Consider the following 25377-nt stretch of genomic DNA (forward strand, 5'->3'; position numbering starts at 1 on the left):
CTCCTGTTTTTCTCTCCACAAATTCTGGTTTTCATCTTAGTGAGTCTGTAAGAACCAACACCAGAGACACTGTTGAATATTATTGGTTATTTTTGTAAGTTTCGAGACGGTGTGAAAGAATTAATAACCTCAGCTTTACCGGCATGAGCAAAAGTTAACCACACTACTCTCCTGACTGTTTTAAAGAAAGATTTTGTATGAGCTATTTTACATGACAGCATGTAAGTTCCGTATTCTTGTCGGGTAAGGAGACTCCCTAGCACCTCTTCCTTAGAAATTTATTTTCCAGGCTACTCAATAATAGCCTCTTTTTTGCTTCTTATATCTTTTAATGTCGACAAAGATTGCATGAATAACGCACAGGAATACAGCAACGGAAAATAGGAAATAAACCAGTAAGAAAGAGGTGTTAATAAGCTTCCTACTGCATGAGAATAGCGCCCTAAGACCCACGCAGGAAAACGGTATTAAAAGGAAGATGGTCTCTGTTGTTTGAGGAGGAATGGGAAATCTCGAAGGCAGGACACAATGCTACTAGGGGAGTGTCCACGAAATTTTGCTCTTGCTTGTACATTATCGAAATTACCTGGGGTGGTGAAGTTGTGAGGGCGTCATTCATTGGATCCTGGATGATATGGGGTGAACTGGGCCCCTATCACAAATGGCGGGGGTGGAAGGGAGGCCGTAGTAGTAGTTGTAGTAGTAGTGGTGGTAGTAGTTGTGGTAGTAATATTAGTAGTAGTAGCAATACTGGCACTCTCCCAACTGCAACAGTAAGAGGTATAAGTAAGAAAGCAAGTAAGAGTGTGCACGTGTCTCCTGTGAAGTGGCAGAGTAAATAAGCACACAAGTAAGTATATAAGTATCCAAATAAATAAGTAAATATGTAAGGCACAACATACGTCTCCTATGATGTGGCAAGGAGTCGTATCTTAACTGAAATTAGAAATCTGTTAATACAACTAAGCACTTTTTCTGCACATTACATCTCAATGCCTTCTTGCATTAAAACTACATAAATAACATACAATGGAATTTTAAAGTTTAATAGGCAAAATGAAACGCTGAGGTAAAGGTGCTACAAAGACTTCTATTCAACCTAAAATCCAAAAGCCCCTTGAGTGAGGCGGTAGGTGCGTTCTATACGGTGAAACGAAAAAAAAAAAAAAAAAAAAAAAAGCTCTGCGGGGAGATTGTGTATGTGCTTACGCGAGAGTGCAAAATCTCCGTGAGTGAGGTGCACAATCTCATTTGAGGTGGATTGTGGTAATGGCGGCGTTTGACTGAGTGTATTGTAGTAATGGCAGCGTTTGACTGGGTGGATTGGGGTAATGGCTGGGGTGTAGGTGGGTTTTCTTATGGTGGATTAGGGTATGAGCTGGGTTTGTTGAGGTGGACTGTGGTAAGGACAGGGGTCACTGGGATGGATTGGTGATAGTAACCAGGATTGGTGAGGTGGATAGAGGTAAAGGTGAATTTTGTTTGAGAGGATGAGGGTAATGTTGGAGTTTGGTTGGATGGATTGTGGTAACAGAAGGGATTGGTGGGAGTAATGGGATAAGGTCGGTGTTTGATGAGGCGGATTTGGGTACTGGTGGTGTTTGGTGGGGCGGGTTTGGGTACTGGTGGTGTTTGGTGGGGCAGGTTTGGGTACTGGTGGTGTTTGGTGGGATGGGTTTGGGTACTGGTGGTGTTTGTTGGGATGGGTTTGGGTACTGGTGGTGTTTGGTGAGGTGGGTTTGGGTACTGGTGGTGTTTGGTGGGGTGGGTTTGGGTACTGGTGGTGTTTGGTGGGATGGGTTTGGGTACTGGTGGTGTTTGGTGGGGTGGGTTTGGGTACTGGTGGTGTTTGGTGGGGTGGGTTTGGGTACTGGTGGTGTTTGGTGGGGTGGGTTTGGGTACTGGTGGTGCTGTCTGTCTGTCTGTCTGTCTCTGTCTCTGTCAGTCTGTCTGTCTGTCTCTGTCTCTGTCAGTCTGTCTGTCTGTCTCTGTCTCTGTCAGTCTGTGTCTGTCTGTCTGTCTGTCTGTCTGTCTCTATCTCTCAGTCTGTGTCTGTCCGTCCGTCTGTCTGTCTGTTTGTCTGTGTCTGTCTCTCTGTCTCTGTCTGTCTGTGTGTGTGTGTGTGTGTGTGTGTGTGTGTGTGTGTGTGTGTGTGTGTGTGTGTGTGTGTGTGTGTGTGTGTCTGTCTGTCTGTCTGTCTGTCTGTCTCTCTCTCTCTCTCTCTCTCTCTCTCTCTCTCTCTCTCTCTCTCTCTCTCTCTCTCTCTCTCTCTCTCTCACCCACCAGACTCCGCGGCACTGAAGTAGGAGACAGCCTTGCCCCCCTTCTCCTCTTTCTCCTCCTGCGTATGTCTCCCTCTCCCCTCCGTCGCCGCCTCTCCTGCGCCTGCCTCCCATCGCGGCTTGTCGTCTAGGTGCCCCACGTCGTTCCTCTCTGTCTTGTCGCTTCGCCCTCTCCCCTCGGCAGTGGGTTTAGTGGAGTCGTTCTTTCTGTCGTTCTTTCTATTTTCACTCTCGCCTCGTCCAGTTGCCTTTTTTGTCACCTTTTGTCGATAATCTGGGGAAATGTGGGAGCAGGATTAGTACACACTCTAGTAAACATATATCCATACACGAAAGGTTGAAAAAGAACACACACACACACACACACACACACACACACACACACACACACATGCGAGAACAAGAGGGCAGTGAGAAAAGTGGCTGGTTAGAGCGAAGGAGTGGATATCTGGGAGAGGAAGAGGGGATCCAGGTCATTAACAGCTCAGGGGAAGCAGGGGTGAGGGTAAGGGTAGAATAAAAGGGAGAAGAAGGGGAGGGGTGGTGGGGGTGAGGGGGAAGGAGTGAGAGCACAGAGGATGAAGGGGTAAAAGGAAGAGGGCGAGAGTGAAAGGGAAGAGAAAGAGTAAAAAAAAGTGAGAAAGATGGAGAGGAGGAAAGTGTGAGAGGAAGATGAGATGAGAGGAAAAAGGAATGGGAGCAAGATGGTTGGAGAGGAAGAAAGAGTGGGAGGGAGAAAGGGTGAGAAGAAGAAGAGGTGATGGGTAAAAGGACTGAGAGAAGGAAGTGAGAAGAAGGAGTGAGAGGAAGTAAGAGGAGAGGAAGCGAGGATGAGAGGGAAAAAGGGGTGAGAGGAAGAAGGAGTGAACGGAAGAAAGGATGAGAGAAAGGAGGGCGAGGAGTGAATGAGAAGATGAAAGGTGAAAGACAAAAAGGAGGAGGCAGGGATGGGAAAATGAATAGAAAAGGTGAGATATGAGGAAGATGAAGAAGGGATTAGAGTGAAAAAAGGATGGGAGCATTTTCATTATATTCTGTTCACTTTAACGTAACCGAGAATTATCATCTCTCCATCCTGAACACTAAGCTGCAACAAGAGATTAACACTAGAACATGATGCTAGTCACGAAAAGGTGCAATGAAAAATGATGTAGAGTCTCAGAGTTACTTTCTTCTGCCACTGAGTTACGGGAAATAAGTTTTAAAATGACGAAAAACTCCGCCAAGTGAAGGTGACAAATTGCAATACTCTGACTTACCTCTCTCCACCTGCTCCACTCTTTTCGGGGGAGGAGTGGGGGCTGGGGTGGGGGGCTCCGTCTCTGGGTGTGAAAAATACAAGTTATTGAAGGGAAGAATGTAAATCGTTCCTGGTTTGTCCGCCTACCTACTTCCCCATCTACTTTCTCTGCTTCTAGGAATATTACTCTCATATATCCCTATCCCTCCTAACATATACTCCATCTTCATCCACTTCATACATGGTCTCTCTCTTTTTCTTTTATCCATTTCACCCGTATATCTTTCCTAATGTGCCGGTATACTCCATCATCCTGTCTCTCCATTTTCTTTGTTGTACCCTTCTTTCAACCATCTTATTCTCACCCATCCCCTCCACCTTGTCCCTCCACATCATTCTTTGTCCACTTATATCCCCAAACACCTTACACCGACACCCTTCCTGATATATACTCCATCATCATATCCCTCCATTTACCTCTGCATCACATTTTTCTGTCATCACTCTTGCCCTGCTTCCATTTTGCTAGAGATATTTTTGTCATATATCCTCGTCTTTACTTTTTCCTCTTAGGGAAATTTATCAGTCAGTTTTGGTGAAAAAATAAATTGATTAATCCACTTAATGTATGATCCTTATCTCTCAAGCTGATATTCATAAACTGGCTTAAAAATAATTACAGATAAGGTTTTGAGTCTTCGTTTGCCTCTTGTATCGAATCCAGACGCCAAAAAAATAAGGCAGAAGTGAATCACTGTCAAATGATGGTAATAATAATAATAATAATAATAATAATAATAATAATAATAACAATATTATTTTCAGTACATCTTTCTACGAGTTAATCATGTAATTTTCATTTTCTCTTTTGCCAAATAATAAAGAAAACGTATTTAAGAACTTTTGAAGGCATACTTATGTAAAACTCATAGAAACTAATAACTGGAAGAATGCAGATTCCAAATGAATCAACAGACAGCTAAACTCTCTCAACTCACTCTTACTCTCATACACTCTCATAATATCCCTTGCGTGTACAATCATCAAGCTGACACCTTCCGTCTCCTCTCGAGTTACTCGCCACACGTTAGCATTCCCCTTCTCTCACACACACACTCTCGCACACTCAATTACATTCACCAAAAATAACCTTTATGTTCAATCGCCAGAGAAGAAAATAATGCCTTCACTCAGTCCACGTCTCACATACTCTCTCACACACACTAACACTCACACACTCCCTCACACTTTCTTACACTTTTACACTCACACATTTTTGCACACACACATTCTTACACACCCTCCTACACTCTTACACACTGTCGCTCTCTTACACATTCTCACAAGTACACTCAAAACTATTCCTTACATTCACTCACCATAGAGATTAATTTTTCCTTCAGTCTCCCCCCTCGAATTCTTGGCCACACACTTATATGTACCGTAATCCTCCTTGCCCAACTTGGTGATATTGAGGTGCATGTGAGTACGGTAGGAGACGCCACCCTCCTAGAGATGTGGATAAAAGATCGATTACAAGAAGTTTAATGTAAAGTAAAATAAAAACAGAAAATTATTGGACGCTAGGAGTTTCTCTCTCTCTCTCTCTCTCTCTCTCTCTCTCCCTACCTACCTACCTATCTGCCTACCTACCTATCTATATCTATCTATCTATCTATCTTTCTATCTATCTGTCTATCTATACAGTATATTCACTCATCCATCCATCCACACATGTATCAGTCAGTCAGTCAATTAATCAGTCATTCTTCCTACCAATCTATCCATCTATCTACCAATCCATCTATCCATCCATCCATCCATCCATCCATCCATCTATCAGTCAGTCAATCATTCCACCTATCTATCAATCCATCCACCCATCCATCCATCCATCTATCCATCTACCCAACCACACCCCAATCCAACCCACCCTCTCTGTAATAATGAACTTGTCCCCCTGGTGTATCATAGCGTCCTTAGCCCTGGTCCAGTAGGTGAGGGCGGGGGGATGGGCCTCTATGGTACACTGAAGGTCCACACTATATCCTAAGGGCGCCCCGACAAGCTGGTGTGGGATGCTCATCATGGGGGGAACTGCGGAGAGAAAGATTATGTATGTAGCGTCTTTATTTGAACTTGGCCTAAAATTCTCTACTTTCAACTCTCTTCGGGGTGGCTACAGGGAAAGATTGTATACCCTTTTCTGCATAACTTGGCCTAAAATTGACTTTCTCTTTTTCTTCGATGCCGAGTTGTAATAGTAGGTTAGAGGAGTAATATTATGCATTTCAAGAATTGCAATGGAAAGGATGTAGAGCTAGAGTCTTATCATGCCACTGAGTTACGTGAAATAAGCTGACAAAGGACACAAATATGGGCCAAGTAAAGGAAAAAGGAGAATATTTAGGGCATCTGTGAAAGAGAAAGAGAGGACTTGGGGGAGGAATATTTGAGGTTATATTAGGACGGAAAGGAACAGCTGTCAGGGAGGAATATTTGTTTGAGTATGTATCTGAAGTGAAGAGAAGAACTGAGGACTCTGATTAGTTAGAATATATGTGTGAAAGGTAGAGAAGCTGAGAAATAAACGATGGGGAAAAAAACAAAAGCAGGAAGAGAGAGTCAACCAATCTACTCACACCCGATTGCATGTGTAATTCACCGGGTCGGTCAGGATCACTTGATGGTCGTGATCGTCAGCTTTTACCCTCCCGGAAGGGAGCTGAGAGCTCATATAGTCCGATCTAAGGGCAAGGCTGTGACTTTCACACACGCACACACCCGTCCCCTTGCTCCAGGGGGACAGTAACCACCCACTTCGTCAGTGAAACTTTTCGCAACCTGAGCGAGGCGCGAACTCACGTCCACCAGTTGGCAAGCGAGAGCGTTACCACTGCACCAGCGTGTGTGTGTGTGTGTGTGTGTGTGTGTGTCAGCCACCATACTTACAATCAACACTGTGTGTGTGTGTGTGTGTGTGTGTGTGTGTGTCAGCCACCATACTTACAATCAACACTGACTCTAATCCTCTTGCTGACACTGGGCGGCACCCCGTTCCTGGCGATGCACAGGTAGGCAGCCATGTCAGTACGGCTCACTCGCGTCAGCTCCAGTCGAGACCCCTCACGTTCCACCACTGGGGAGAGAGAAGACTGACACCCACTTACACCCACCTGTACCCATCTACACACCCGTACACCCATCTACACCTACCTGCACACATCTACACCTACCTGCACACATTGATATCCAGCTTCAGTCACTGACACCCACCTACACCCACTGACACCCACCTACATTCACTGACACCCACCTACATTCACTGACACCCACCTACACCCACTGACACCCACCTATTTTTGACGGCACCAACTTATTCAAATGATCTTAGTCGTCCTGTTTGCATCGCTTCAATAATAAACTTACTAACCTTTCCCTCAGTGCTATCCATCCATCCTGTCCATCAGGGAGACATTGCTCACTCATCTCACCAGCCTCACCTCAGCTCACATCATCCTGCTAACATCCTCCTTCTTTACTGGTTACACTTCGCTGCCATACAGCTTCACAATTCTCACACAGACATTACACTCTATTCTCTCTGTGTAAAATAAGAGTCCTCTCGTCTTCAGTAGGGGACAACAGCTCTCAGAATCTTCCAGACACGTCTCATGTAGCGGTGGTGTTACCCTCACATCTCCCATATAGCCAAACTTCTCTCACATACTCCAAGGAAGCACCACCGGATTCACCACAATTAATCTTATCACCATTTACCGGTATGTGATTTTATGTATATGTCAAGTCCAAAGTTAATATTGTGCAATATTTCTTCACACCAAACACTATATCTCTTGTGCACCCATTCTTACTCTTCCTAAAACTGGCGTCTTTCCTCTTTGAATGCTGAGCTATAGCAACAGATTAACATTAGAATATGATGCTAGTCACGAGAAAGTACTGTGGAAAGGATGTAGAGCCACAGTACTGTCTTTTTCTGCCATTGAATTTTCCCATCTTTCCTGTCACTTCTTATTGCTTTTCTTTCCTTTACAGGTGGCTTTACGTTGAGTGACAAGCCAACTGGTTTCCTGTAAGCCAAGAAACCATTTACAGCGCTGGGTGGTAATCATGTAACAACCCATACGTGCTCCATACGTGTCAGCAAGTGGGTTGGTGGAGGGTTAGTGCCCCTCCCCGTAAAACAAATAACTCAAAGTCAAATGGCCACCCCTTACGGGATTATGGCGTCTGGCAATAGAGAGATAGAATTTGGTGAAATAAACTGCAAAATGACTAAAATCTTGGCCAGGTTAGAATAAAGAGTGTAGTACCCAGAGTTAAATTAATACCCACATTGTTCTTATAAATACAATACATAGACGTAATACCTCTATGCGTGGTGTTGCTGGCGTGTGGGTGTGTTGTGTTCTCCCTGCGCCACGTGATAGCTGGTGTAGGGGTGCCCGTAGCGCTACACTCCAGCGTAATGTTAGCGCCCTCCTGTACCAAAACATCACCAGAACTCTCCTCGTCTATGATATCAGGCGGCACTGTGGAGGGGAGAAGAGAAGACGGATTGAAGTCATCGTCATTATCATCATTCGTCATCACTGTTATGTTTATTTTTACACTGCATTATCACCACGTCATCTACCATCTCGTTTGCTTTATCTGGTGGCACTGTGGAGGAGAGGAAATGGGTATGGTTATCAGTGTTGCGCGTTTGGTCTTCATCATCATCATCATCATTAATCCCTTTCATCATCATCTATATCAGTACATCGTTGGAGCTGTTTTATACAATGTCTGGTGATAATGTGGGTGAGAGAAGAGTGCGCACGGTAATCATCACCATCATCATCATCACAATCATCACAATCAACATAAGCTTAATGTTCGTCCATCAGGCCAGTCACTGGTAGATTATTGTCCCTTTGAGGCCATTCCCATGATTTATTACCTTCCCTCCATATTTACCTTCTAATATTACATAATCATCTAATCAATGGACACATGTACGTAATGCTGGCTTGATTGTTTTTGTGTTTATTTGGGTATGGTTTGTGTTTATTATTAACAGTACTGTATTTCTTTAAGGAGGATACATGGATAGATAGATAGATAAATGAATGACGGGTGGATAGATGGATGGACGGACTGATAGATAGAAAGGTAAATAAACAGATATATAGATAGGTAGATAGATGATTGGATTGGACGGATGGATGGGCAGACAGAGAAGACAGACAGAGAAAGAAGTAAACACAAAGGTGAACAAACAGAAAAGCAGAGAGACAAACCAAACAGACCAAGACAGACGTAGAAAGACAGGCAGAAAGACCGACAGACTCAAAATAAATAGACAATCATCAGACACAAAATTAATAAAGTAATTTTAATATCGGGTTATTATTGGACGCATTGTAATCGGCTTTGTTAGTCGAACTGTGATCAGTATGGAGGCGATGTGTTGATTTGATTGGGATGAAGAGTAGTATTTGGAGGTGAGAGGGGTGAGTGGGGTGAGAGGTGGGGGAAGGGTGGGGGTGTGAAGGGTGGGGGTGGGGGAGATGGGGGGTAAAGGGGAGTGGGAGTGGTGAGGTGAGTGGGAGTGAACTGTGAGGGTGGGGGAGTGAGTTGGGAGGGATGAAAAGTTAGAATGAAATTTTTAGAGAGGGTGAGGGTGGTGAAAGGGGTGAGAGGGATGTGGGACAGGAAATAAAAGAAGGGGAAATGAAAGAGGGAAGAGCTGGTAATGGAAGGGGTTAGAACGAGGGGCGTGAAAGTGAGGGGGCTACGATCGAGAGAGGTGAAAGATAGACGGATAAGAGGGAGAAAAGAGGGGGTGACAACATTAGGTGACAGGGGTGAGAATGAGAGGAGCACAGTTAGGGGTGTAGTGAATGTTTAGGTGTGAGTGGGGAGGAGGGAGGGATCAGAGGGGTGAAGAATGGGGAGAGACGAGTGATTGGAGGTGGGAGGGGGTGGGTGAGAGGGTGGAGGTGAGTAGGATAGGATAAGGACTAAAGTGGGAAAAATAATCTGTGAGCAATAAAGGAATTAATTATGAGGATGAATTACCTCTCTCTCTCTCTCTCTCTCTCTCTCTCTCTCTCTCTCTCTCTCTCTCTCTCTCTCCCTCTCTCTCTCTCTCTCTCTCTCTCTCTCTCTCTCATATGTTCGGCTTCCGGTAATTAGAAAAAGTGAAGCCCGGGCATTTCTGATTAGGAGGAATAAATGAGGGTGAACACACACACACACACACACACACACACACACACACACACACAAACACCCATATACATGCTTCCACACACCCCCACTAACACACACACACATACACACACACACACACACACACACACACACACACGTCGCCCATGTCAAATCAGAACAACACACTACACTCACACATCCTGCCCTCCCCTTCCCCTCCTCCCTTCCCCCCTACCACGCCTCTCCCTTCATTGTAAATCCTTCCACTATTCTCCCCTACTATGTGTTCAGCCATTTTGCGCATTTTAGTGGCATGGAAGACCTCGTAGGACCTCTTTCATGGCGATTTATTTTGTATAGTTATCCTTCATATTCTCATGTTTGCTATTTACGTTATTTTATTTCCTACATTGTTTGCACTGATAATGTACAGTACATAAAGACGCTGAAGTATAATGAATAGACTTAATCGCTAAGACAAAGGTGTTAAGAAATCAAAAAGTACACAATGCAATCCTGTCTCTTCAGCTTGTTGTAGTACGTAAGGACGTTGGGGTATAATGAACAGACTAAATCGCTAAGGTAGCAGTGTTACGACATATCCAAAGCCACTGTGAATAAAACCATATATGCTTAGTCTTTTACAGGGTGGTCTGTAAATAGCGCCCTACTGGAAATTCATTTGGTGGTATATTGTGTTGCGGGAACGGCTCAGTCTGCCGGTATGGGCGTAGGTGTGGCAGTGGGAGTAGGAAATGAATAAATGATGCAGCATAGACATTAATAAAGCTGAGTGAGCTGGAGTGGAAGTGCAATGTTATGCATGGACCACACTGTATTCTGCTCTGTGCGTGCCTCTCCGTTCCGTGTGTGTGTGTGTGTGTGTGTGTGTGTGTGTGTGTGTGTGTGTGTGTGTGTGTGTGTGTGTTTGCTTGCTTGCTTGTACAATTATCGAGTAGTTCTCTATAATGATTCTAGGTATTTTGGGGGGTATAGTAATCCTTATTGATAAGGCTCTGGAAAAAATACTTGCACAGTAGGACACACAGCCACATCCAACATGCCTTCCACACTTCAGACTAACACACACACACACACACACACACACACACACACACACACACACACACCATACAACACCATCCACTGAACAATACACAGAACACTCAAATATCCCCATGTGGAGCTGGAAATGTGTGTGTGTGTGTGTGTGTGTGTGTGTTGTCACAAAAAACGCAACACAACACAGCACAGCACAGCACAGGATGCAACTCACTCGTGTTGCTTGTCTTCATACAAGCACGGGTTGATGGAATTTTTCCTCTTCCCTTTTTTTTTTTTTTTTTCGTCTGTTTCCTCACCCATGCTGTTTTTCACATCATGTTCCCTATATAATCCCATGGCAAACATACACACTCCCTACCCACACCCATGTACCGTCCACACACACACACACACACACACACACACATACACACACACACACACACACACACACTGGTGGACGGGAGTTCGCGCCTCGCTCAGGTTGCGAAAAGTTTCACTGACGAAGTGGGTGGTTACTGTCCCCCTTGAGCAAGGGGATGGGTGTGTGCGTGTGTGAAGGTCACAGCCTTGCCCTTAGATCGGACTATATGAGCTCTCAGCTTCCTTCCGGGAGGGTAAAAGCTGATGATCACGACCATCAAGTGATCCTGACCGACCCGGTGAATTACACACACACACACATGCATTCATCCAATCTCACACCATCTTCTACCATTCCATCCCATCCCATCCCATACCCAATCATGCCGTCTCATTCCATTTCATACCAAGATATTATGGTCTCGCATCACTGTTTCTGGGTCTCATTTATTTCATTCCACTTCATACCAGTTAACACCAGATCATACCATATCATGCCATTTCATACCAGGTTATATAAAGCACTATAATACCACTTCGGGAGTTTCGCTTACATGTTTAATTCCACCCTATACCTCCAGTTCATACCAGCTTATTCCATCTTACACAATTTCATACCACTTTACTGCGGCGCATATCACTGTATACCATCACATAGAATCTCATAGCATTTAATACCATTCCATAGCATTTTATTCCAACCTATAATACTTCATTCCATTTCATACCAGCAGGCAGAGAATGGGAGAGAGAAAATAAGGAACGAATGGTGGGAGGAAAAATTGTACAGGGAAAAGTAGGAGAGAGAGAGAGAGAGAGAGAGAGACATAGTGACCAGAAAGAGAAGGAACTGTAATTACAAGGAGGACAGGTAGAAGAGATTAGAAGAGAAAGTGTAAGGGGTGAATGCGAGGGGAAAAAGGCAGGGAAAAATAAGAGAAACGGGGAGAAAATGTTAGAAATAGTAAATGCTGGCCAGAAACGAGAGAGAACTACAATTACAAGGAAGGTAGAAGGGCTTAAGAGACGAGAAGAGAGGAAATAATAGAAGTGCAATAAAAAAGAGGAAGTGGCAGGAGAAGAATGGCTAGAGAAAAAAGGAAAAAGGACAACAGATTAGAAAATAATGGCTAGGAACGAGAGGAAACTACAATTACAGGGAAGGAGGGCGAGGTGAGGTGGAGGGGGGGATAAGATATAGAGGCGAAGTAAAGAGAAACGAAAGAAAAGCTAAGTGTCCCCTAAAACCTACTTAGAAAACCTCCCAAAAATGTAAACAAACCACAAAATCTGACCGAAAAAGGCAAAATTTGAGGGGAAAAGAGGGAATTTAATGAACCGAACGAGTGTTTTCTGAGTGATGAAGCCAAACCTGAAAAAATGTGATCTGGGACGAAAAGCTGGGAACGGACAAAAGCAATTAACGGCCGGGAATCGATCAGGAGACCCAACTTTTCCCCCAAACAGAAGGACGGAGAGAGAGAGAGAGAGAGAGAGAGAGAGAGAGAGAGAGAGAGTGGAATTAAAAAAATAAAGTATATTATAGCCTTTCATGACTCTTAATGAGGACACCCGACCAGACCATTTAATCTCGAACTCAGTCATCCATTTTAGGTATGCATGGAGATGATGGCTTTTAGTATATACATATAGACAGACATACATGCAGGTAGGTAGGTAGGAAAGTAAATAATATAATGAGTAGACAGGGGCAGACAGGTAGAGTGATAAGTAGACAGATAGGTAGGTAGGTTGGTAGGTAGCAGGTGGGCAGGCAATTAGGTAGGTAGGAAAATATGGTCGGTAGGTAGGTAGGTAGGCTAGTAGGTAGAACAGTAGCCAGACATGAAGGCAGGGACAAACAGACAGACATATAGACAATCACACACACACACACACACACACACACACACACACACACACACACACACACACACACACACACACACACACATCGAAAAGACTAAAACTTAAAAAAAATATCTCAAAATATTTCGCCCTATTCCTTAATAATGAAGACGCGACCAGATCATTTCACCCCGGTCCCAATCCTTCATTTTAGGTGTGCATGGAGGCGATGGCTATTAGCATGTAGATGGCATGATTAATTAAGATAAGAGGGACCATGGCAACACCGCTCCACTCTCTCACTTTCTCAATTTCTCACTCTCTCACTTTGCCTTATTTGTATGTCTGGTTTTATAGGAGCATTGACCTTTTTTTATTGTCTGGGATTCTTTGTCTGCCTTTCCGTCTGTCTGCTTCTCTCTCTCTCTCTCTCTCTCTCTCTCTTTCTTTCTCTCTCTCTCTCTCTCTCTCTCTCTCTCTCTCTCTCTCCTTGTGCATTTGCCAATCTGTCTCATTTTCTGAATCACTCCGTCGATCCGTCAGCCAATCCGGAAAATTTTCTCGGTGACTCGCTTCGTCATTTTCTCTCTCATTTTCTTTATTTAATTTTCTATAGCTTAAAACATCCATGCGTTATATCTACACTACCTGTTATATTTTCGAACATGCTCTCTCTCTCTCTCTCTCTCTCTCTCTCTCTCTCTCTCTCTCTCTCTCTCTCACTAAAACAAAGGACTGTCACTGTCTTAAACTAATATCGTCTGGAAGTTTTTCATCACAAACACCCTACTAAGGATTTCATGGGCAGTGTCCAACTGTTTTTTTTTAAATAACGTCTCAACAAAGCGTCGGACAAGGATTTAACTTTGGCAGTGCATGTTTGAGACCCCGACCTAATTTGTAAAATTATGCTTTTGTACCAAATGTGTATGATCAAGGCATTTATAAGAGTAAATGTAGGGTAAACTTAGCTGATATCGTCAGAGGCATGTAGCGAGGCTAGCTTCGGTCACGATACAAGCCCCGCCCACAATTCGGAACGTGACGTCGGTGTGACGTAGTAGTAATCACCGACGCAAGTGGCAGTTCTGTCTTTATGTAAACTGCTTCAGATTCAATGCCTCAGGGTTACTCATATTTCTGAGCTGCGGCTGATTTTTAGAGTGACTGTACATCCCTCCAGACTCCCTATTAGTACATAGTATATGCATCGCCCTCTTACACATATTGTGACGTCAATATGACTTATTCACTTCTGAAGAGTAGTAATCACTGCCTGAGCCGGCACCGCTGGGCGAGGTGATGTGGCGGCCGCCGACAGGCGAGACGTTACCAAACCGAAACTTCAGCGATGGCGAGCATAGATAGACTTCGCAAACATTCTTCTCATATAAGGACCATACTGAATGTATAGTAGGGGTGAAATATTACTTCGGTGTGTGTGTGTGTGTGTGTAAAAAATATATATTCTTTTAAAGATAATAGTGGGCGTTCACAATGAACAAGTTTAATAAACCACTGCTCTATGTTACATGCACCGAGCATGTAGCAAGGGCCGTATTTTCCATGTAAATGATAAATAATTTCCTTCGAGTAAACCTTTTCTTTCTCAAACGTTCTTCTCATATAAGGACCATACTGAATCTGTAGTAGGGGTGAAATATTACTTCGGTGTGTGTGTGTGTGTGTGTGTGTGTGTGTGTGTGAGAGAGAGAGAGAGAGAGAGAAAGAGAGAGAAAGTACAGTATGTGGGGGGGGGTTAGAAAGATAGAAATGCCACTTGCGTCGGTGATTACTACTACGTCACACCGACGTTACGTTCCGAATTGTGGGCGGGGCTTGTATCGTGACCGAAGCTAGCCTCGCTACATGCCTCTGACGATTTTAGCTAAGTTTACCCTACATTTACTCTTATAAATGCCTTAATCATACACATTTGGTACAAAAGCATAATTTTACAAATTAGGTCGGGGTCTCAAACATGCATTGCCAAAGTTAAATCCTTGTCCGACGCTTTGTTGAGACGTTATTTATAAAAAACAGTTGGACACTGCCCATGAAATCCTTAGTAGATGAACGGCGAGATTAGGGAAGGCGTTGGCCAAGAGATAGATGGACAGAAAGACAAATAGACAGTCAAATAGATACAGATATAGACAGATAATAGATAGAATAATGGAGAGATAGAGAGACCGACTATAAACACACAGGCAGCTCTATGTTTCACCCTTACCTCCCACCTCACCTCCTACCCTTCTCCTAGCCCCTATTTTCCTCTCGTTAGTCCTTTCCCTGCAAAATACGAACTTTGCCTTTTTTTCTGTTTAACGTCCGACCTGTTTCTTCAGCTCACAGAAACACACAGCATCAGAATGGCCAAAAACTGTCTCGAACAGTATTTTGACCAAGAATTAAGATCGTGTTTTATTCCAGCTAGCGCCAGACGATTTTATTCAGCTGAGATGGAGTGACAGGAGCCTGAGAGGGATAATTACTAAGCTAAGCCAACGCATCCGTATTGGGTGTCAGTGGAAATGGCTGAGAAAATTCAGGAAGTTATTCTTAGCCTACTTTTGAATAATTAGCGTTTTACATTACCAGCAAAGGTCAAATTCTTAGCCATTATGGGAACTATAGTTATTGGCGACCCATATAACCAGAAACGTAGCCCCATCACGGTTGAGACTTGGACTCATGTTTATATATTTCACCATTATTTTTTCTTTACCCAAAATCAACCGCAAAACAAGCTCCTGAAATTTGTCACTCATTTTCCGAAACGTCCTGTCTCTCCGGTTCAAATGATCGAACTCTTTTTATTTTTATCGAGGACTAGCTTTATTGTTTTTACTCTCTTTACTCGCTAGCCTCCTCCTCTTCCTCTCTTCTTCCTCCTCCTCACTTCCCCTTCCTCTCCTTGCGAGAACCTCAGACCCAAAAATCGAGAGGTTTCGGCGCCGGAAGCTTTCATTTCCTGGGCAAGATGTTCCACGATGCCGAGAGTGTAAAATGCCGTCACAAAAATTTCATCACCACATAATATTTCGCCACCATATTAACTCATTCAGCTCCTATGACTCACTCTCAACTGAATAAAATCGTCTGTCAGAGCTGTCCGTACCATGCAAGGGTTAATGGTGACAGTATCAACTCTCAGGCTCCTATAACTCACTCTCAGCTGAATAAAATCGTTTGGCATTAACTGCATTAAAATCCCAAAGAAGACCTGACAACGAGAGAGCTAAAAATTCTGACAGTCTTCGTCACCCTAGTACGCTAAGACATCAGAGTTACAAGGAGAACAACTGACCACATTTGAAGATCTCATACTTATGTCAGTAATGGTACGCATATCAACCTGCCTCTCTTTCTACCTGTCTGTTTATGTATGTATGCATGTATGTATGTATGTATGCTTGTTTCAGTATCAACATATGTGTCTACGCAATTAGGTATGTATATTTGCAGCCTATGTCTCTTTCCTTGTGTATGTATGTTCTGCCTTCTACTGCGACCTGTGAGAAGGCCTTGGCAAAAATACCGCCTGCCATTTCTGTCCTTACTTACAATATGCACACTAATTTTGAAGGAAAATACGAAAACGGAAAGCACATCCTTGGAGATAGAAATGAACATAACCCATGTCTTCTAAACCTAAGCCGCGTACATCAACCATTACGTCTTGCCACACAATCTTATTCCTTTTCTGTCCACGTTTCTTATGCATCAGTTAATGTTTTGACTGGTGGATCAAATTAGTTAAATAAGCAGCATTGCTTGGTGTTGAGCTAAATAAAATATCTACAGTAAATGCATTAGTACTACCGAAAAGGTTAGTTGCTATTCTCAGAACTTAGTGCACTGTACTTACTGGTCAGCTCTGGGTTATTCAGCTTCAGGCTGTCTTAGTCTACAACATTAGTTTCTGTGACAAAGAATGAGGAAAATGAGAACAAGATTTTCCTTCTTGCCCCATTCATGTTACGAAAGAGGCCACAGCGCCGTGTCGAGTATCTCAGTGATACATATGAATAAAAAGAACGAAATCCTAGCGATGATAATGATGATGAAGATGATGATGATGATGATGATGATGATAATGACAGTGATATTGAGACTGATGATGGACACACAGACCAGTAAACATTAACCCAAGTTCAACAACGAAACTATCAGCTAAAATGACTGCCCACAAGAGCGAATCATACTTATCAAGAGGGAAGTACAAAGTTAAGGAAAGACGAGGAATATTAACATAGAAACGGTGATATTATGTACGAGAGAGAAAGACGCAGAGCAGTACATGGATGTAACTCAAATAAAGGAGTGATCGTTGGAGAATTAAAAAGCCTGGGGTCTTGTTTAACTTGGAAATAGAAAAATAGAGAGTTAAGTTTACACTGCTTACAAAGATGATATTGCTTTTAAATCTCTCTCTCTCTCTCTCTCTCTCTCTCTCTCTCTCTCTCTCTCTCTCTTATCTTGCTTGCCCTTTTCCCTTTTTGCTCCTCTCTTATCTACCCCTCTTCTCCCTCTCTCGTTTATTTCACCCCCTTATCTCCCTTTTATCCCTCACTCTCTCTCTCTCTCTCTCTCTCTCTCTCTCTCTCTCTCTAGTTTATCAGCCGCGTTCACTTCCCCTTTCCCTTCTTTTCTGCATCTTCAAAGACCGATTTTATTTTTCCAAGTTTTCATATAATTTTTTTGGTATTTTTTAAAAGTTCTTCATGTCCTCCTTGTCTTTTTTATTTTTATTTTTTATCTATCCATTTATTAAACTGTTTCTCTCTTTTCTGTTGGTAAAAAACGCCTGAAAAAGTTATTCTGTCCAAAAAAGGCAAAACATGTATCTCACACACACACACACACACACACACACACACACACACACACACACACACAATTTACACCCATACTGAAAAAGGACAAAGATAATGAACCCTTAAAAAAAAAAAAAAATCCCTCTATGGCCTGGTTGCAAAATAGAGGTGGGCCAATTTCCAAAAAATAAATAAATAAATATATAAATAAATAAAGGAAAGAACATAAATACTGTATATTGATATTAGGAAACCCAGTACAAGGTAACATCTTTAGGGCGAGGGACGTCATTCGTGTTTGGTGTCTTGAGAGAGAGAGAGAGGGGAGGGAAGGATTGCCAAGGACTGCGGGATATCAGGAGTGAAAAGATAGCGAAAAGGTTGACGGAAGAAGAGAAGTGTAAAGATAGAAAAGAAAGGAAGATAAGAAAGGGCGTACACACACACACACACACACACACACACACACACACACAGGGAGAGAGTGGGTGTGCTAAATAAAGCTCAAGGTCTTTAAAAGCTCAGCCCAGTAGCCAGTAAGACTTAGTAAATAAATATAAAATATATATATGATGTAAAGTATATATATATATAACCTCGCAACACCAGTAAAAATGTCTTGGGAGAAATCCAAAGAAGCATGACCGCGGGGGAGTGGCGCCAACATTACAAGAACCTGACGACACAGGCTAGTATTCTCGTCGGATGAGGGAGCTCACTAGCATCTCTTCCTTAGCGATTTATTTTGCTTCTTATACCTTACTGCCCTCTCCTGTATTACAAAAATCCTTCCAATGCCACCATAACCTGCATAAATAACTTACACAAGAATTTTATCTACTCATATCCAAAACTAAACCGCTGAGGAAGACATGCTACGGAGCTTATCGCATACCTAGATTTAAGTCACATTTGTAGGGATATGGATGGGTATGTGCTAATGCTTCATGGACTGGGATGTTATGCTCCATCACTGACAAATACACACACACACACACACACACACACACACACACACACACACACACACACACACACACACACACACACACACACACACTAACACACACTTTAACACACACACACACACCTCTTCATCCCACACATTATTTTATTTCCATCACACACACTCACTCCTACAGACTTTTTCCACACACACACACACACACACACACACACACACACACACACACACATCCTCAATTCCCAAAGATAACACTAAGGCAACTTCGACCCAGGCAAACTTAAGAAATTAGTCTGGCTTTTAGGAAGGGCTTGTGTCACCCCCTTCACGAGAGAGAGAGAGAGAGAGAGAGAGAGAGAGAGAGAGAGAGAGAGAGAGAGAGACTGACAGACAAATAAATTGGGATAAATAAATAGAGAGAGAGAGAGAGAGAGAGAGACAGACAGACAGACAGACAGACAGACAGAGACAGAGACAGAGAGGAAGCTATGTGAAAGAGGAAGATAGAAGGTTAAGAGGCAAAAGACTTAGGAAGAGTCTGAGAGAAAAGTCGATTGGAGAGAGAGATAAAGGGAGCGAGGGAGGGAGAGAGTGAGGTAATCCAGAGCAATGGAGGGATGGAGGAAAGGGAGGAAAGGACAAAAGAGGGAACTTGGAGGAAACAGAGATAACTTGGGGAAAAATGAGGGGTCCGCGGAAAGTTGACTGAGGGAAAAGAGGCAGTGAGAAAAATACGAGGACATGAATAAGAGTTGGATAAAGGCGAAGTATGAAATCTGAACTAAGACTAGAAAAATATATATAAAAATGCATAGAATCGGAAAAAATAAAACTGAAAAGTATAGAATAAAATGTGACAAAAAATATCAGTAAATGAGACTTGGATTAAAAAGAAACATGAAATAAAAAAAAATCAAGAAAAATGAGAAAAAAAAATTGAAATTAAATGACGCCAAAAAATATAGAATAAAATTTGAAAAAAGCGAGAACATGAATAACAGAGAGCTGGATGAGGGCAAAGTATGACATCTGAAATAAGACAAAGATACACCTAAAAATATATATATATATATATATATATATATATATATATATATATATATATATATATATATATATAAAGAGGCGTATAATCGGATATAAATGAAACCAAAAACGTATAGAATAAAATATGACAAAAAGAACATCAATAAAGAGGAGCTGAATGAGAGTGAAGAATGAAATTTGAAGAAAGACAAAGCTCCACCTCAAAAATAAGAAAACGGCATATTATTACAAACGAAATAAAATGAAGAACAAAAAATACACAAATATATGAGAAATGACAAAGAGAAAATTGAATGAAGATAAAATATGAAACTAGAAATATTTGAAATTTAAAAATGAATGAAAGAAAGAAAACAAAAAAGATAAGAGAACCTCAGTACTTATATAAAAGGCAGGAAATATTAGAGAATATATAGGAGAGAGAGGAAAAAAAAATATCAATCGGAATATATATAGCAGTGATACCCAAAGGAAAAAATGAAAAAAAAATGGAAAAAAAAAAAATCAAAGCCTCCCTGCTAAAAATTTGAGAACGTAAATAAATGAAAATTGAATGCAAGCGAAATATACAATCTACATGAGAGGAATCAAAGAATTAACAAAAATGATAAAAAATAAAAAAGATATTTCAAATCAAATTGAAATAAAGAAGCCAAAAAAAGCAAGAGCCTGAAATGGAGAAAACGAGCAAAAAGAAAACAAGAAAATTGAAAACAAATACAAAACGTCAGGAAAGAGAAGCAAACCAGATAATGTGTGTATGCTGAAAGAAAAAGATGTGGTAATAAGGAGAGAGAGAGAGAGAGAGAGAGAGAGAGAGAGATGTTTTAGTGCCGAGTAAAAATTTGGCGAAAGAATAGGAAGAAAGTTTTGATCAATAAATAACAAGTGATCTTAAAATTACGAAAGTTGAAAAGAAACATAGCGAGAAAATAGAAATACGGAGAATGAACGAAGGTCGAAGCAAAAGCCGAAGAAAAATGAAATGGCTTTAATCACGAGGGGATAATGGGGAAGACGTAAATTTGAGAGAGAGAGAGAGAGAGAGAGAGAGAGAGAGAGAGAGAGTAGATGCGGCTTTCATTCAACACTTCATTTAACATCTGCCATCGTGAACGAAAATAACTAGTCATACATTTTTCATTTTACACTGAGAGCAGTTTTGGAGACGTGACTGACACACGAGAGAAAGAAAGAAAAAAGTTAAAAAATGCAGCAACATGTCAGATGATGGACAAGACAGTTTGTTCGACATGGTTCTTCGTTCGAGGTTGAGAGAGAGAGAGAGAGAGAGAGAGAGAGAGAGAGAGTTTCTATATGATCCGGTTTTCAATGCTTAAGCTCTTTCATGTTCGAAGACGTTTAGGCCTGTGCATATGTTTAAGGTGTGTGTGTGTGTGTGTGTGTGTGTGTGTGTGTGTGTGTGTGTGTGTGTAATGACAATATAATCACCATAACTATTATATTCTCAGCTATGGATCAACTCAAAACAGAACCTAAAAACTTCTCACTGATTGCAGTAGCCTCTTTTACGTGAACAGGTGGAAGAGAATGTGATAAAAATGCTAAGAAGACTAAGCATATAATATCTAAGCAAAAACGAATTATAGAAAAAAAAAATATAGGGCAAACTGAACTCTAGAGGCAAGACTGAGAGAAAAAAATCCCTAGGGAGATAATTTCGAAAATGTGAGGGAAAACAGTGCAGCGCGGCAAAATCAGAGGTTACAGTTAACAAGGAAAAAACAGATGAAAACATGGGCAGCTCCCGTGTCGGCGCCATGTTGGAGGGACGCCGCTACAAAAATCATAAACCCTTTTGACGTTTCATTATACTTCTATGGCCTCGAAAAAGATTAAGAGTTGGGTGGAAAGAATGTTCCACTAAACGCTGTTATCTTTACCAATAATGAGAAGTATTGTTATTAGTCTTCCATCATAATGTTTTTAAGTTTTTGTAAGCACGTCTGTCTTTCTCTGTACCCTACGATCGTCTTCATTCTAGCTCTTTAATCTGGACTCACTTAGGACGTCAAACTATCTAAAGTCCTCTCCCTCAGGGTCCCCAACTCTCTAATCTGGATTTAGTTAGGCCGCCAGACTCACTAAATTTTACTTATCACGTGAGTAGTAGTAGTAGTAGTAGCAGCAGCAGTAGTAGCTCTCTTAAATCTACTCACTAAGGACGGCAAACTCCATAAATCCTGCGGACGCCAACATTCCCCAGATTCTACTCACTCAAGCTACCAAACTCTTTAAGTTCTAGTCATCTACTCAATCAGACACCCAAACTCTCCAAACTCTACTAACCTATGTCGCCAAACTCGCAAAATCCTACTCACTCACTTCGCCAAACTTTAAATCCTACCCACCCACGTCGCCAACTCTCAAAAACCTTACTCACCCACGACGCTAAGGACGCCGAATTGGCTCTTGGCCTGGATGGTGTTCACTTGACACATGTACGTGCCGGCGTCCGTGGCGTTGACGCGGGAGAGGTGCAGAGTCCACGTCCGTTGTCCGTCGTACGTGACGTTGACGCGCGGGTTCCTGGTGATGACGTGGTGTTGGACCGTCAGGATAGCGGATTTGTCGAAGGCGATCCATGCGACCTGTGGGGGAGAGGAGAGGAGAGTGTTATTTAATTGTAGCAGTAGTAGTAGTAGTAGTAGGAGAGGAGAGTGTTATTTAATTGTAGTAGTAGTAGTAGTAGTAGTGGTGGTAGTGGTGGAATGGTAATAGTGGTGGTGGACCGTCTATATCGTGAATTTGATGAACGTTATCCATGCTACGAGTGGGACGAGGGAGAGTTACACTCTCTCTCTCTCTCTCTCTCTCTCTCTCTCTCAAAGCAAATCAAAACTTTACCGCCGCTATTCGCACCAGACCGTGTAGATAACAATGGTGGTGCAAACAGCCAGATTCAAAATTATTAAATATTCACCCAGGCAAGACAGTTACCCATAACTTGAATTTTGCAACAACGTTGTATCTGTCTTTTCCTTGACTCTGTATCGTCCTCTCTTTTTCGGTGTATTTGTCTATCGTCTGACTCTATTTCTGTCTATTGTCAATCTCTATATCTATCGCCTGGCTGTACAGTATATCTTCTATTTTTTCGAAATATATTTACCTATTGCCCACCATTACATCTATTTTCAGTGTCGGTATATCTATTTATCCATCCCCTGACTATTATATACTCTATTTTTCAGTATCTATCTATATTTATCTATTTATCTATCTATCTACCTATCTATACTGTGGTGCATTTTTCTCTAACTGAACGAAGATCGATAACCCTTTAAGCTCTGTCGATGGCCAAGTGTAATCAGACTGGAGGATCGTTAAAGCAGAATAGTAACCAAGGAGACTCACCCAACCCTAAATCTCAGTCTCATCCTAATTAAGGCAACCACGACATATATTTTCAGGCTGTGTAGGAAGCCCAGGTAAAAAAATAAACTGCAGCCATTTTTTTTAACTTTTTTCTCTCTCATCTTAATTACCCCCGTGTTGATTACTTCCGCTATCGAAGGCAGGTGTGTGTGTGTGTGTGTGTGTGTGTGTGTGTGTGTGTGTGTGTGTGTTTTATTTTGGGTGGGTGTCCTCTCTCGTCAGATGTAAAAGTAGTTGTATTTAATTTTTTTGTTGGTGCTTCTTTCCATATGTGTGTGTGTGTGTGTGTGTGTGTGTGTGTGTGTGTGTGTGTGTGTGTGTGTGTGTGTGTGTGTGTGTGATGTCTCAAAAACTTACAAGCTGATGTAACTGAAACCGAGTGGCTATTTTTTTCACGAGTGACCTCCCTTTTGGCCCAAGTTCAGTGACTGCCTCCACTACCCCCTACTCCCTCCTCCCCCACTACCCCCTACTCCCTCCTCCCCCACTACCCCCTACTCCCTCTTCCCCCACTACCCCCTACTCCCTCTACCCCCACTACCCCCTACTCCCTCTTCCCCCACTACTCCCTACTCCCTCTTCCCCCACTACCCCGTACTCCCTCTACCCCCACTACCCCCTACTCCCTCTACCCCCACTACTCCTTACTCCCTCTTCCCCCACTACCCCTTACTCCCTCTTCCCCCACTACCCCCTACTCCCTCTTCCCCCATTACCCCCTACTCCCGCTACCCCCCATTCTCTGATCTCCCTCTTCCTACCAGCTCCTGACTCCCCCTCCTTTCCCCACCGCCCCCTTCCTCCCCCTCCCAGGTCCCTACTTCCCCTCTACTCCCCACCCTTGACTCCCCCCCTCTCCCACCCACTGCTACCTTTCTCCCCAGTCTTGCCTTTCTGGTCTAGTGGTGCGAATATCCCAACTGGAGTGATGGTCTCAGGTTCGATCCCCGAGAGCTGGCTTGAGTTTTTTCCATCACGCAATACAGTGAAGGATAAAACAAGGATAGATGGCTGGCTCTCCATTCCTTAAATAACCTGTACTACGCCAGCCTAGCCCAGGGCCCCTACACCTCGAAATCGGTAATGAGGGATTATTTCTTATTATACGACTAATTATAGGCACTTTTCCGGACGTATTAATAGATCTGATTGCAATAAATAATGAAACTGAACAATAATTTTCGAAACTCAGTAAAGCGATATTTGGAGCCCGGTAGATTTGTTGGAATATAATTTGAGAGTTTCATTATTTATCGAGTCAAAAGTGGATCGATATTAATGTCCGCAACTGTATCTAGGTAAGGCACACACACACACACACACACACACACACACACACACACACACACACACACACACACACACACACACACACACACAGAATTCCAAGACGATAAAACAGTCTGAGAGCAGCAAGAAAACAGTATCAGAACGGCATCTTAATTCAAGGGCTTTGAGGAGCTAATGACCCTAATCACTAGTCTCTTCCTTGTACTAATTACCTGAAACTAATTACCTCGTTCTTGCTCTCCTTCTCCACAAAAGTTGCCTACTCCGTCTGAAGTTGTCGGTAGAGTTGGTTGCTGATACGCCTTGAGAGAGAGAGAGAGAGAGAGAGAGAGAGAGAGAGAGAGAGAGAGAAAGAGTTAAATTTGCTAAAACCTTCACTACGCACAGTCCAAATTCACAACAATTATTCATGTTGCTTGATAATTTACTTTCATACATAATCTCTCATCTATTGACATACTGATGAATCTCACAAATTATCCCGCAAATACATCTCTCTCTCTTCACATATATCTGTCCTACACACCATCCTAATTACTTATAAAGCTTCTATTTTCCCTCTCGTCTCCACAATCTATCGTTCAGCTAATGTATCGTAGTGTTCATTCCCTTCATATTTACAAAGCCATCAGCATAATATCACAGGGAACATTATCTTTAAGTGCTGTATAATGGGGTCACTTGCTGAAGGTAGGGGGAACTCACAGAAATCTCCCCACCTTAAATATTATATCCACATTGTTTTTCTGCCTTAATTATAGTTCACAGGCCTTCCCAGTGCGGGTAGATGGCTAATACTGTGTCCTGTTCCTCTGTGTCATTTTTACGGTTAATTAGGACACGACGAAAATACACGGT

At 42.5% G+C, this 25377-nt stretch overlaps 2 protein-coding genes across 2 annotated transcripts in view; both read right to left on the reverse strand.

Annotated features, from left to right (window-relative positions):
* The window catches only part of LOC145407909 (sodium-dependent multivitamin transporter-like), a 327055-nt gene that overhangs the window by 266682 nt on the left and 34996 nt on the right, over positions 1-25377 (reverse strand). The window lies entirely within an intron of this gene.
* LOC145407685 (lachesin-like) overlaps positions 1-25377 on the reverse strand; it is a 120465-nt gene that overhangs the window by 2311 nt on the left and 92777 nt on the right. Inside the window, exons 3-9 of the mRNA XM_080278552.1 lie at positions 22235-22442; positions 7917-8078; positions 6533-6661; positions 5456-5619; positions 4902-5031; positions 3542-3604; positions 2390-2556 (exon numbers count right to left, since the gene is read on the reverse strand). Of these exons, the coding sequence (XP_080134678.1) occupies positions 2390-2556; positions 3542-3604; positions 4902-5031; positions 5456-5619; positions 6533-6661; positions 7917-8078; positions 22235-22442 (1023 nt within the window). The remainder of the gene's footprint in view (positions 1-2389; positions 2557-3541; positions 3605-4901; positions 5032-5455; positions 5620-6532; positions 6662-7916; positions 8079-22234; positions 22443-25377) is intronic.

This window comes from Coenobita brevimanus, chromosome 74 (assembly GCF_032717465.1).
Source record: "Coenobita brevimanus isolate Jiangsu-jjx chromosome 74, ASM3271746v2, whole genome shotgun sequence".
Lineage (NCBI taxonomy): Eukaryota > Metazoa > Arthropoda > Malacostraca > Decapoda > Coenobitidae > Coenobita > Coenobita brevimanus.